The sequence below is a fragment of the Babylonia areolata genome, chromosome 29, assembly GCF_041734735.1.
Source record: "Babylonia areolata isolate BAREFJ2019XMU chromosome 29, ASM4173473v1, whole genome shotgun sequence".
NCBI lineage: Eukaryota > Metazoa > Mollusca > Gastropoda > Neogastropoda > Buccinidae > Babylonia > Babylonia areolata.
Window position 1 is genome coordinate 7,575,341 of NC_134904.1, and position 13,175 is coordinate 7,588,515.

At 43.7% G+C, this 13,175-nt stretch overlaps 1 protein-coding gene across 1 annotated transcript in view; it reads right to left on the reverse strand.

Annotated features, from left to right (window-relative positions):
- Window positions 1–4,635: 4,635 nt before the first annotated feature.
- The window catches only part of LOC143274907 (uncharacterized), a 52,802-nt gene continuing 44,262 nt past the window's right edge, over window positions 4,636–13,175 (reverse strand). The window contains exons 7-10 of the mRNA XM_076578890.1: window positions 13,109–13,175; window positions 9,460–9,667; window positions 8,776–9,075; window positions 4,636–8,138 (exon numbers count right to left, since the gene is read on the reverse strand). The exon at window positions 13,109–13,175 is cut by the window's right edge and continues 91 nt beyond it. Of these exons, the coding sequence (XP_076435005.1) occupies window positions 6,247–8,138; window positions 8,776–9,075; window positions 9,460–9,667; window positions 13,109–13,175 (2,467 nt within the window). The 3' untranslated portion in view covers window positions 4,636–6,246. The remainder of the gene's footprint in view (window positions 8,139–8,775; window positions 9,076–9,459; window positions 9,668–13,108) is intronic.

Genomic DNA, 13,175 nt, shown 5'->3' on the forward strand with positions numbered 1-13,175 from the left:
TTGCTTGAGTAGTGGTTTCTCCTTGCTTGAGCAGTGGTTTCTCTCTGATTCGCAGTCAGGACTCTATCTTTTCCACATTCTGTTCTCTCCCTGTCTCTGTCTCTCTGTCTGTCTGTCTCTCTCTCTCTCTCTCTCTCTTCCTTTCTTAGTCCCCTCTCCCTTGCCCCCACCCCCTCCCCTCCACCTCAACCGCCCCCCTTTTCATTCGAATATACAGAAATGTCGATTTCTAATTAATACTAACAATCATCGGAATGATAATAATCCAAATAATAATAATAATATCATTTATTTTCAGTCTAATATCAATCATCTTAGATGAACAGACTATAAATAAATAAACGGACGAAGCAGTCGATTTCTAATTAATACTAACAATCATCATTATGATAGGAATGATAATAATCCAAATAATAATAATATCATTTATTTTCAGTCTAATATCACCATCTTAGATGAATGAATAAACGAACGAAGCAGGCAGGAGCGGGTAGTAAGCCTGATGAGTACTCCCAAGTGCGAAACAGCTGTTGCTTGCTGTACAAATCAACCTTCCTTTTGGAGGTACGTATGACCAACATGAGCAAACGAGAGCTTTTAACTCACTCAGTACGGCCAGTCCTCTCTTCTCCTCTACACAGACCCCTCGGGTGTCCAGTGGGTGTCTGAATGACCCAACCTTTAGCTTCCGTCGTCAGAATTGTGGTATTCTTTGTCAACATTCACGTCTTCAGTATAAGAGCCTTCCGCTTGCAATATTTTGATGATGGTAATTGGGGTGAAACGCTGTTAACGTCGTCGCTTTCGCCGTTCGTATGGAGAGAGTTAAAACAAGTTTACAACGTTTGTTTTATCTGTTTGCCAGGTTTTTTCTTGCCTGGTTTTTTCTTGCCATGTTCTGCTCAAGTTGGCTATTGAAAGACATTTTCTTTTTTTTGCAAAAAGTCCCTGCCGAGCAATTGGTAATTTCTCCTTGCTTGAGTAGCGGTTTCTCTTTGCTTGAGTAGTGGTTTCTCTCTGATTCGCAGTCAGGACTCTATCTTTTCCACATTCTGTTCTCTCTCTGTCTCTGTCTCTCTGTCTGTCTGTCTCTCTCTCTCTCTGTTCCTTTCTTAGTCCCCTCTCCCATGCCCCCCTCCCCTCCCCTCTACCTCAACCGCCCCCCTTTTCATTCGAATATACAGAAATGTCGATTTCTAATTAATACTAACAATCATCATTATGATAGGAATGGTAATAATCCAAATAATGATAATAATAATAATAATAATAATAATAATAATAATAATAATAATAATAATAATATCATTTATTTTCAGTCTAATATCATCTTAGATGAACAGACTATAAATAAATAAATAAACGAACGAAGCAGTCAGGAGCGGGTAGCAAGCCTGATGAGCACTCCCAAGTGCGAAACAGCTGTCGCTTGCTGTACAAATCAACCTTCCTTTTGGAGGTACTTATGAGCTAATGAGAGCTTTTGAAATCACCACCCACCCCAAACACAAATACAGTTTTAAAAGTTAAAGAATTAACCAAGACTGTTTTTACGTGTGTCCTCCATTCCATTATGAAAATACACAGACATCTGGGTCTGGATTCAATATTTATTCTTTATATATATATATATATATATGTGTGTGTGTGTGTGTGTGTGTGTGTGTGTGTGTGTGTGTGTGTGTGTGTGTGTGCGTGTGTGTTTGGTTGTTTATATCCGTGTGCATGTGAGTGCATTTCTTTGGTTGGTTAGTTGGCTGGTTCGTTCGTTGATTGGCTGGTTGTTTGGTTGGTTGTTGATCTCCAGTCATTGTATCCACTGATCCACGATTGTCAGCTTTTTTTGTCTACCTACTATTGTTATTTGATATATTTGATCCACCACGCACATGCTTCAAAACATAAAACAATTCGTGCGCGCCCCCCAAGCCTTCCCCACCGCCTCCCCCCTCCCACACACACGCACGCACACACACGTACATACAAACGCACACGCATAGTCGCGCACGTATACGCACACCACAGAGAGAGAGAGAGAGAGAGAGAGAGAGAGAGAGAGAGTACTGTATAAAAAATGAAAAAAAGAAAGAAAGAAAGGAAAATATTCGCGACGCTTTATGATGTGTGCAGACTACTTGGACACAATCATTAAATCGTTCTGCCTTTGCTTTATTCTTCCAGTCTCCTTTCTGAACTAGGCCTACTGTTGTTCTATCTTATTTCTACTTTCATTTTATTATACTTTTAACTCACTCAGTACGGCCAGTCCTCGACACAGACCCCTCGGATGTCCAGTGGGTGTCTCAATGACCCAACCTTTAGCTTCTGTCGTCTGAATTGTGGTATTCTTTGTCAACATTCACCTCTTCAGTATAAGAGCCTTCCGCTTGCGATATTTTGATGGTGATAATTGGGGTGAAACGCTGTTAACGTCGTCTCTTTCGCCGTTCGTATGGAGAGAATTAACGTGTTTAGTTACTTGTGTGTACACGCACGCCGAAGACCAGATCCGCACATTAAAGAACCTGTAATCTATTTCAACGTTCAGTGGGTTATGGAAACAAGAAAATACCCAATACACAAACCCCGAAAACAGAGTATGGCTGCCTACATGGCGGGGTAAACCAACAAAGCGGTCATACACGTAAAATGTTACATGTCTGTCTGAGTGTGTGTGCGTGCTTGCCTGAAATCTGATCGAATGACACAGGAAACGAATGATGAGCGCCCTGCAATCAGAGCCTTCAGCTGGCTCTACCCAGGTAGGCAGCCTGTTGCGCAAATGACATCGCGTTTGAAAAGCGCTTAAAGCTTGATCGCCGGCCGAGGATAGGCGCCATATAAGTATCCAAACCATTCATTCATTCATCAAACTCTGTCTCTTGCCCTCGCCCCATCCTTAACCCAAACCCTAACCCTATCTCTAACCTTTACCCTATCCCCAACCCAAAGTTGACTGGAAAATCAAACTAAACATCTAGTCATATAGTATATATATTGTAGCCCACGAACGAAGAAGAAGAAGAAAACTGTATGGACATATACATTCCTTAATTTGTATTGAAAAACAAGGGCACACACACACACACACACACACACACACACACACACACACACACACACACACACACACACACAGAGATACATACATACATACATACATACATATGTAAAAAAAAAAAAAAAAAAAACATACATATGTAAATATATATATATATATATATATATATATATATATATATATACTGAGATAGTGAGAGACAGATTGACAGAGACAGAGAGAGTCAGAGACAGAGACACTGAGAGAAAGAGAGAGACAGGGGACACAAGGAACGGCAAGACAATGCAAGACAATATCTTTATTAACGAGGAAAACAGACAAGGCAGGGACATGCCTTTCAACATCCAACCCCGTCATTCAGAGCGATGGAAACAACTGAAGGAAACCCTACAAGGAATATATATATATATATATATAAAAAATCGAAACATATTGAAAACATATGTCACAGCCGCTGGCTTCTCTACTTCCCGATTGTTCCTTTTTTTTCTTTAATTATATTATTATTAGTTAGTTAGTTAGTTAGTTAGTTAGTTTTCGTTTTCTTTTTTTTTCTTTTCTTTTTCTTTTTTTTTTCTTTTTTTTTTTTTTTTTTTTTTTTTTTGTACGCTTATAGTTGACTTCATTAAGTTTTTGCGCCTTACACATATTAGTAGTAGTAGTAGTAGTTCTTTTTTTTCTTTTTTTTTTCTTTTTTTCTCAAGGCCTGACTAAGCGCGTTGGGTTACGCTGCTGGTCAGGCATATGCTTGGCAGATGTGGTGTAGCGTATATGGATTTGTCCGAACGCAGTGACGCCCTCCTTGAGCTACTGAAACTGAAACTGAAACTCCATCGAAAACTGCCCCGGATTAGAGAGAGACGCGTTTCTTAATCTAAGCACGAGCTCGCTTGCGTGCCAGTGGCGAGAGAACGACAGGGGAGCGCGCGGTGTACACGTGCAACGAAAGAAACGCGAGGCCGGAAGTAGATTTTATCCTTGTCCTTACACTCGCGGCAAAGTTGCTCTGAAGGAACAACACAAGCATCGACTCGCGAGACGCCAGTCACTGTTGCCGCGAGGTTAAAAAAAAGAAGAAGAAAAAAACACACACACACACACAGAAACGCACCTTCCTAGCGTGTCTCGCGAGAACCTCGTTTAACTAGCATGTAGGAAACGTGCCTCATGTGTGGTTGTGTATGAGGGACTGGGGAAGGCGGGATTAGTCACTGCATTGAGACAATAAAGCAAGGTTCCTGTGCTGATGCACGTTTAATAACATCTTGTGCACACGTTACATCCCATCACCATCTTCCAGAAGAGGTTCCAGGTCAGTTTGGCCCAGTGCCCATGGTATGGTTAACACGTTAGCTATTCACAGCGCATGCGTCATGCCCGAAGATAGAATGTGGCCATCTTACTGGTGGGATTGAAACCACACACACACACACACACACACACACACACACACACACAGAGATAAAACTACCCATCTTCTCCTACCCACACCCTCCCCCTGCCCCCTTTTGCCCCCCCCCCCCCCTCACCCCCGCTCTCTCCCCCCCCCCCAGCCCCCCTCCCTCCTAAAAAAACCTCCTCTCCCTCAGAACAGTAGATTCTTTAATCGTGAAGTTGGCTGTCTGCCAACAAAAGTCACAAGTTTCTTCTTGGAACTCTCTAGGAAGATTAAGGCAGGTGGACATCATGTCGCCGTCATCTGGGACCACATACATGCTATTACCAACAACGTAAACTGAGACTCTACATGTCCCTGCCCATTCTCTCCCCTCGCCCACCACCCCGCCCCGCCCCCTGCACACACACACCCCACCACCCCCCTTCCCTCCGAACAGTCCTCCATCATCCTGATCTTTGGAGTACCCCTGTACCCTTAAATGCCCCTGTACCCTTTAGTGCCCCTGTACCCTTAAGTGCCCCTGTACTCTCGTAGCCTTAAGTACCCTCGTACCCTTCTGACCAAGTCACTGTTGTTTTGCAGTCCATCCTACCCTTGCCTGCGTTCTTGGTCTGAAACACGTATGTTTGGAATCCCGCGTTTCACATACAAGTATCATGGTTTCCGAACATCTGCACGCTCTGCGGACTTGGGTTTGGGAAATCTCTGCCACAAAATACCACACACTGTTCCAGAATTGAATCTGTAGAATAATGTCTTAAAACATTTATTTTTCAAACAATATTTTAAACTATGATTCTTCTCCAGACCCACACCCCAACTCCGACACCATCTTCTTCTTTTTTCTTCTTCTTCTTCTTTTCTTTTGTGTGTGTGTGTGTGTGTGTGTGTGTGTGTGTGTGTGTGTGTGTGTGTTTGGAGGGTGTGATGGGAGAAGTGTGAGAGTTGTGACTTGTGTCACACTGTCTTTGAAATACCATTTTTAGTAAGATGACATCTTCACTTTTGTTTTGTTTTGTTTTGTTTTCCTGTGTCTTATTTATATCACGTGTATTGTTTAATGCGCTGTGAACCATGGGGTAAGTGCCATATACATAAGCATGATGATAATGATGATGATTGTTGCTGTTGCTGCTGATGATGATGATCATCATCATCATGATAATGACGATGATGATGCTGCTATTATTATCATTACTACTACTACATGCAAAACTTGAAATGCAAATCGTTGGGATGCAAACATGAATATAATACAAAATGTTGTTGATATCTGTGCCACCACGGACTTTCCTGAAATAATCACTTCTTGTCTTGTCTTGTCTTGTCTTGTCTTGTCTTGTTAACATGCATTGCTCCACACCGACTTTGAATTTGTTCAAGTGTGTGGAAGAGACCAAAAAGCAAAACTTAACGCAGGTATAGGCATTGAAGATGATGATTCTCTTGGAATAAGCCTTGCTGGAAATCGTTCATCCACAAAAACAGATGTGGACTGGAATTTGCAAAAATGGAAATATTGTTCATAAAAATTGACAACCTCTTCTCATACTTCTGTAGATCGTTGCTTGTGTCAATCGTCTTAATTTTGCGTTCTTGTTGTTCTCATACGCTTTTCTACACATTTGGCAACAGAGCGTTTTCTTTAAAGCACGAAGAGGGATGGAGTTATTGGGGAAAAAACTGAAAATAGTTGGAACAATTGTTTGTAATGTTATTTTTTTCCCGATTTTGATTCATATTTAGAATGTCATCATGAACAGTTCTGTCAACTCAGAGGATCACATTAAGCGGCAGGCCTGTTGTAGAGAGTTTCGTAGAAGTTTTTACGAATCCTTACAGGACGGTTGTACGTGTGCAGGAAGACGAAGGGCTCCTCCCTGGCGGCTGGAACAATCCTTCTGGAACCCTGCGGGCTCTGACGACCCGCTGAAGGCATCCGGTGGGCAGACGCTGCCCCGGAAGTGATCTGGTTACCTTGGCTACCAGAAGCCCCCTGCGTGGCGGCGGGACCCGTGTACAACACGTCCCTCAGAGACTGCAGAGCCTGGGACACGGACCTGGGAGCACTCTGTCTGGTGCTGCCGGACTGCGACGTTCTGGAACTGCTTTGGGTGCTTGACTGCGATATTCTGGAAGTTCCCGGAGTGCTGGTTCTGCGTGCTTCCAGCGCCCTCCCACCCACGCTGCCGTGAGGTCGGTGCAGATCCTCCAGCAGCAGGCGCTGCTGCTCCAGCATGGACTGCTTTCGTCGCAGCTCCCTCATCCTTTCTTCGTCCAGGGCCTTCTGCTGGTGCGGGTGGTCCTGCTGCCGGACGTGGGGACTGTGCTGCCACTGCTGCTGACGGTACTGGGAGTGCAGGTCCGTGTGGGTGGTGGAGGCAGCGGGCAGGTGGGTGCTGGAGCGTGGAACACTGCCGACACGCGGAGTGCTGGACGCCGCCTTCCTCTGACGCTCCATCAGGATCTCCTTCAGACGTCTGGCCAGCCGCTGCACGTACTCCCTGGACCCTGACCCCGGCAAGGTCACGGCCTTCACCCTGACTCTGGAGGGAGAGCTGGATGAGGAGGTGGTGGGTCGGGCTCCAGATCTAGGCTCCGGTGGAAGAGGTGTGGTGGTGGTTGTGGTGGTGGTGTGGGGGTTTCTGTGCATGGAGGGAAACTTGAACAGCGAAGACGGGTCGTTGGGATCTGCGGTGGTGGTGGTGGTGGTGGCGGTGGTGGTGGTGGTGGTTGTTGTGGTTGTGGTCACTCGTTGGCTGGACATCGGGGGGAAGTCTGTTGCCACCGGAAGCATCCTGCTGCCTTTCTGTTGCCGCTGTTGCAGCAGCTGCTGCTGACGTCGATTTTCTTGCAACAGGAAGAGCAGCTTCTGGTACTGTTCTTCCAGATCTCTTAGCTGCTGTTGTTTCTGTGGTTGTTGATGTTGTTGTGGTGGTGGTGGTGGTGGTGGAGCTGGTGGTGTTACCTGCTGCCTTTGCTGTGGTTCTTTGGGCTGCTGGTGTTCTTGTTGCCTTTGATGCATTTTCTGTTGCTGTTGGGATGTTGTGGTTGGTGGTGATGTTGATGATGATGTTTGTTGCTGCTGCGGTGTTGATGTTGTCGATGGTGATGATGATGACGTTTGTTGCTGCTGCGGTGTTGATGTTGTTGATGGTGATGATGATGATGACGTTTGTTGCTGCTGTGGTGTTGATGTTGTTGATGGTGATGATGATGACGTTTGTTGCTGCTGTGGTGTTGATGTTGTTGGTGATGATGATGATGACGTTTGTTGCTGCTGTGGTGTTGATGTTGTCGATGGTGATGATGATGATGACGTTTGTTGCTGCTGTGGTGTTGATGTTGTTGATGGTGATGATGATGATGATGTCCGCTGCTGCTGTGGAGATGATGTTGATGGCAGTTGTTGCTTCTGATCGTTCTCTTTCTGCTTCCCTTGTTGTTGCTGTTGCTGTCTCATTCGTTGATCGAAGAAAGAATCTTTGCCTCCTATGGTCTGCAGGATGTCCGATCCATGGCCTCTCCCCGGCATAGTGTTGGCGCCAGATATCAGCACCTTGTCGTTGCTCGGGTCGTTCACTTCCGTCAGCGATTTGAAGGTTGGCGGCGAGAGTGGCCTCCCGCTTTTGTCTGACGTCAGCAGGACCAGTGATTGGTCCACGACGCTTCCTTGTTCTGGAAAGGTAAGATGCACGAATACTTTACAAGCGTCAGGAACAGGGATACTTAACTGCCTCTTACAAGCTACAAGAATACTTTATCATCTTTTACAAGATACGAGAATGCTTTATTGCCTCTAAAAGAGAAAGTATTGACACATTTGCTGACAGAAAGGCGACATTAAAAACAATAAGTGGATAAATATATAGATACATGAACAATTTAAAAAAATAAATAGATAAACAAATGAACAAAGAAGTACGTAAATTAATGAAGAAAGAAAATAAACAGATAAATAAATAAACAAAGAGAACAACAAGTCTGATCATGCGCCCACGTTTCATAATAATAATAATAATAATAATAATAATAACAATGAGGAAGAGGAGGAGAGAAGAAGAAGATGATGATGATGATGATGAAGAGGAGGTGGAGGAGAAGAAGAAGAATGATCGTCATCAGCGTCATCATTATCGTTAAAGTATTTACATAGCTCTGAATCTTGTGTGGAGAACAACAACAACAACACGATGGTGATGCTGATAATGATGATGATGATCATGATCGTGATCATGATGATGAAGCACTATAACAATGATAATCATCATCATCATCATCATCATCATTACAACCGTAACACGTTCACACTCACTTTTGCCACCGGGTGCGGCGACGATGGATTCCGTGATTGTTGATTTCTCCATCGCCGACGTCGTCGTCGTTTCCCTCTGCCTCTCTGGCTGTGATGACGTCGATGTAGCGGTGGTAGATGACGTCATCGTGGTGGTGGTGGTCGGTGGCAAGGTTGTCGACGTCACAGGACTGAGTTGTGACGTCATCGTGGAGACAGGGGAGGAGGAGGAGGTGGTGGTTGTTGGGGAGAGAGGACGGTCGGTTGTGTTGGTAGTGGTGGTGGTGGTGGGTTCGGGGGTTGTCTGGTTCAGGTTCAAATCTGTGTAGTAGAATGGGGTGGCAGTTGTTGATGTGTTTTATGTATGCGTTTGTGTTGTAGCAGTAGTCTTCAAATTTACGTCTTTGTATTTAAAACAAAACAGAAAAACATGAAAAATACATAGCAGGTGTGTGTGTGTGTGTGTGTGTGTGTGTGTGTGTGTGTGTGTGTGTGTGTGTGTATGTGTGTGTGTGTGTGTGCGTGCGCGCGCGTGTGTGTGTGTGTGAGCGAGAGTGTGTGCGCGCGTGAGCGCGTGTGTGTTTTGTTTGTGTAAAGGGGCAAGGGCATGTGTGACAGACAGAGAAACACACACACACACACACACACACACACACACACACACACACACACACACACACACACACCACCCACGCACACACCCACCGTGTGGAGGAAGCTGAAGCTGATGACGATGTCCAGACGCCGTCAAAGGGAAGCTCTGTCTGATGACACGTCCGTTCAGCGGCTGCAGGGGGCGCCAGTTGTCCACCATGTGACTGGGGCTGTTGGAGGAACTTCCCGTGTGAGAGCTCTGCGCGTGCGCACTGTGGTGACCATCTTCCGGGTACAACAGCGCCCTCAGCCTTTCTAGCTGTTGCCGTCACATTTTCACGTCAGTAATGATGACGAAGATGACGATGATGATGAGGAGGAGGAGGATTGCAATTTAATTTCTAAAACGCCTCTCCATGTAACACATACTCATTTGCGCTGTACAATGTAGAAACCGACGTTTAAAACATACATTTCAAACACAAAAGAGAAAAAATACGTACACAGCTGTTTACAGTCAGCCAACCAAACAATCAAGCATAAATTTACGCGCGCGCGCACACACACACACACACACACACACACACACACACACACAATCATTACAGACTATACACACTCGTCATACATTTCACATAATCATGATGATGTTGATGATGATGATGATGATGATGAAGCAAAAATCAGAACCCACTACAGAACACACAGAAAGAATTCAGAGGGTGATGAGGAAAGGAAGAGCATAAGAATGAAAAAGAAGAGGTGGGGGGGGGGGGGGGCGTGGGAGCGGGGGGGGGGGGGGGTTGCCGGGGGAGGGGGGTGGATGGGGCGCACGAACGCTATATACAACAACGTAAAAGCCAGCGACATCAACAGTGAATGTCAACAGCATCATGCAATTAACAACAACATTAGCAAACATTTCAGTTTCAGTTTCAAGCAGGTTTCAAAACGCGTGCGGACTGATCCATATACGCTACACAACATCTTTTTTTTGTTTGTTTGTTTTTTGTTTTGTTTTTTGTTTGTTTGTTTTTTGGGGTGGTTTTTTTTTTTGTTTGTTTTTTTTGTTTTTTTTTTTGTTTGTTTTTGTTTTGTTTTGTTTTGTTTTGTTTTGTTGTTGTTGTTGTTGTTGTTTCGTTTTTGTTTTTTTGTTGTTGTTTTTTTAAGAGATGCCTGACACGCTGGTGAAGCTTTGAGAGCCTACCCTCTGAGCGTATGAAACATTAACATAGAAAGGAAATTAGTAAACATAAAAATCAATACATTAAACTGTATATAACAATAACAATAAACTGTGACAACAATAACACCACCACCACCACCACCACCACAACAACAACAACATTAACACCGATAGCATGATAACAACAACAACGACGACGACAACAACAACAACAATACCAGCTTCTGGGAAAAAGAAGAGAAAAAAAAGAGAAAAACAAAAGACCGTTCCGAAGATTTGACAAACAGAACATTCAGAAGAAGGGGAATAATTCTTGAACTTTTGTTCGTGACATATTTTGAATTGGCTCCCTTCATTCGATGATTTCCCACCCATGGTCAGTTTTGGAATGTTCTGTGTGTGTGTGTGTGTGTGTGTGTGTGTGTGTGTGTGCGTGCGTGTGTGTGTGTGTGTGCGTGTGTCTGTCTGTCTGTCTCTCTCTCTCTGTGTCTCTCTCTCTCTCTCTCTCTCTCTCTCTCTCTCTCTCTCTCTCTCTCTCTGTCTCTGTCTCTCACTTATGAAAGAAGTTGCATTGTTTATACTGCCATTTGCAGGGCATGCGTAAAATTCTGTTATCACCCTCTATTCATAGGTGGCTATGGCCTTAATTGAATAAACCATCTCTCTCTCTCTCTCTCTCTCTCTCTCTCTCTCTCTCTCTCTCTCTCTCTCTCTCTCTCTCTTCTCTTCTCTTCTCTTCTCTTCTCTCTCTCTCTCTCTCTCTCTCTCTCTCTCTCTCTCCCTCTTTCATTCATTCATTCATTTATCATTCATTTTTTCCTTTCTTCCTTTACCTTCATTCATTCATTCTTCCTCTCTCTCTCTCACTCACTCACTCTATCTCTCTCATTACCATATTCATATACATTATTGTCATTAATGCAGGTATCATGATTATGTACTTGTAAATGCTACTGTGCAATTGAGTGTATTTGAATTTCATGTATGTTTTTTTTTCTATAACCTTTCTATAACCTTTTGTTATCTTGTGAACATTTTGATTTCATTTCTTTTTGCCCTGAGGGCTGGATGTAAAAAAAGCATATGCATGCTTATTCCACTTCCCTCATTAAAAAGATTCGTTCGTTCGTTCGTTCGTTCTCTGGCATTGCTTCACACACGCATACACACACACACACACACACACACACACACACACACACACACACACACACGTGCGTGTACGCGGTCTCCTCACTAAATCCCACAGCCGCTGATCGATCCCACCCAACATGGATGAGACGATCAACCCAGATCCTGTGTGCAGCATACACATACAGCATACACGTAAAAGAACCCACGGCAACAAGAGGGTTCTCTATGGCTATATTCCGCTTTTAAGTTAATCGTAAACCAAGCACACGTACAGAAAAAGGGCGGTGGCGCTGTACTTCGGCGACACGCTCTCCTTCTGGAGAGCAGCCTGAATTTTACAGAGGAAAAAGTAATACAATACAATACAATACAATACAATACAATACAACACATTTGACGGGCGCAATAGCTTAGTGGTAAAAGCGTTGGACTTTCAATGTGAGGGTCCCGAGTTCGAATCTCGGTAACGGTGCCTGGACAGTTAAAGGTAGTGGAGATTTTTTCCGGTCTCCCAGGTCAACATTTGTGCAGACCTGCTAGTGCCTGAACCCCCTTCGTGTGTATACGCACGCAAAAGATCAAACACGCACGTTAAAGATCCTGTAATCCATGTCAGCGTTATGTGGGTCGTGGAAACAAGAACATACCTATATGCATACCCCCGAAAACGGAGTATGGCTGCCTACATTACCGAGACGGGTAAAATATAAAAATATCAACAACAATTTCAGTTTCAGTTTCATTAGCTCAAGGAAGCGTCACTGCGTTCGGACAAATCCATATACGCTACGCCACATCTGCCAAGCAGATGCCTGACCAGCAGCGTAATCCAACGCGCTTAGTCAGGCCTTGAGGAAAAAAAAAAGTAAATAAATAATAGATAAATACATTAAAAAAAAAGAACTACTACTACTAACAATAATAATAATAATATGTATAAGGCGCAAAAACTTGATGAAGTCAACTATAAGCGTACAAAAAATAATAATAAAAGGAAATAAAATAAAATAGAAAATTAATGATAAAATAATTTTTTTTAATAAAATAAATAAACAACAGTAGGCTCTGCAAGTCTTTAAAAACTTGTAATCTTATATGTATTTCATACGATTGTTTTTATATATAAATGCAAAACAATGCAATGCGATGCAATGCAATGCAGTGCAATGCAATACAATACAATACACTGCAATGCAATACCATGCAATGCAATGCAATGCAATGCGATGCAATGCAATACAATGCGATGCAATACAATACAATGCAATGCAATGCAATGCGATGCAATACAATACAATACAATGCAATGAAATGCCATGCAATGCGATGCGACGTAATACAAAACAACACATTTCTATACAATACAATTCAACCACCACAAAACATCCACAACACAGCCCACCACTCACATTCTAATGCCCCTTTGCACAACTGACTGACCTGGCGTTCAGAGATCTTCTGGGGCTCAGCAAACAGGGTCCAGGTGACGCTCTGAAAGCAGCGAGGT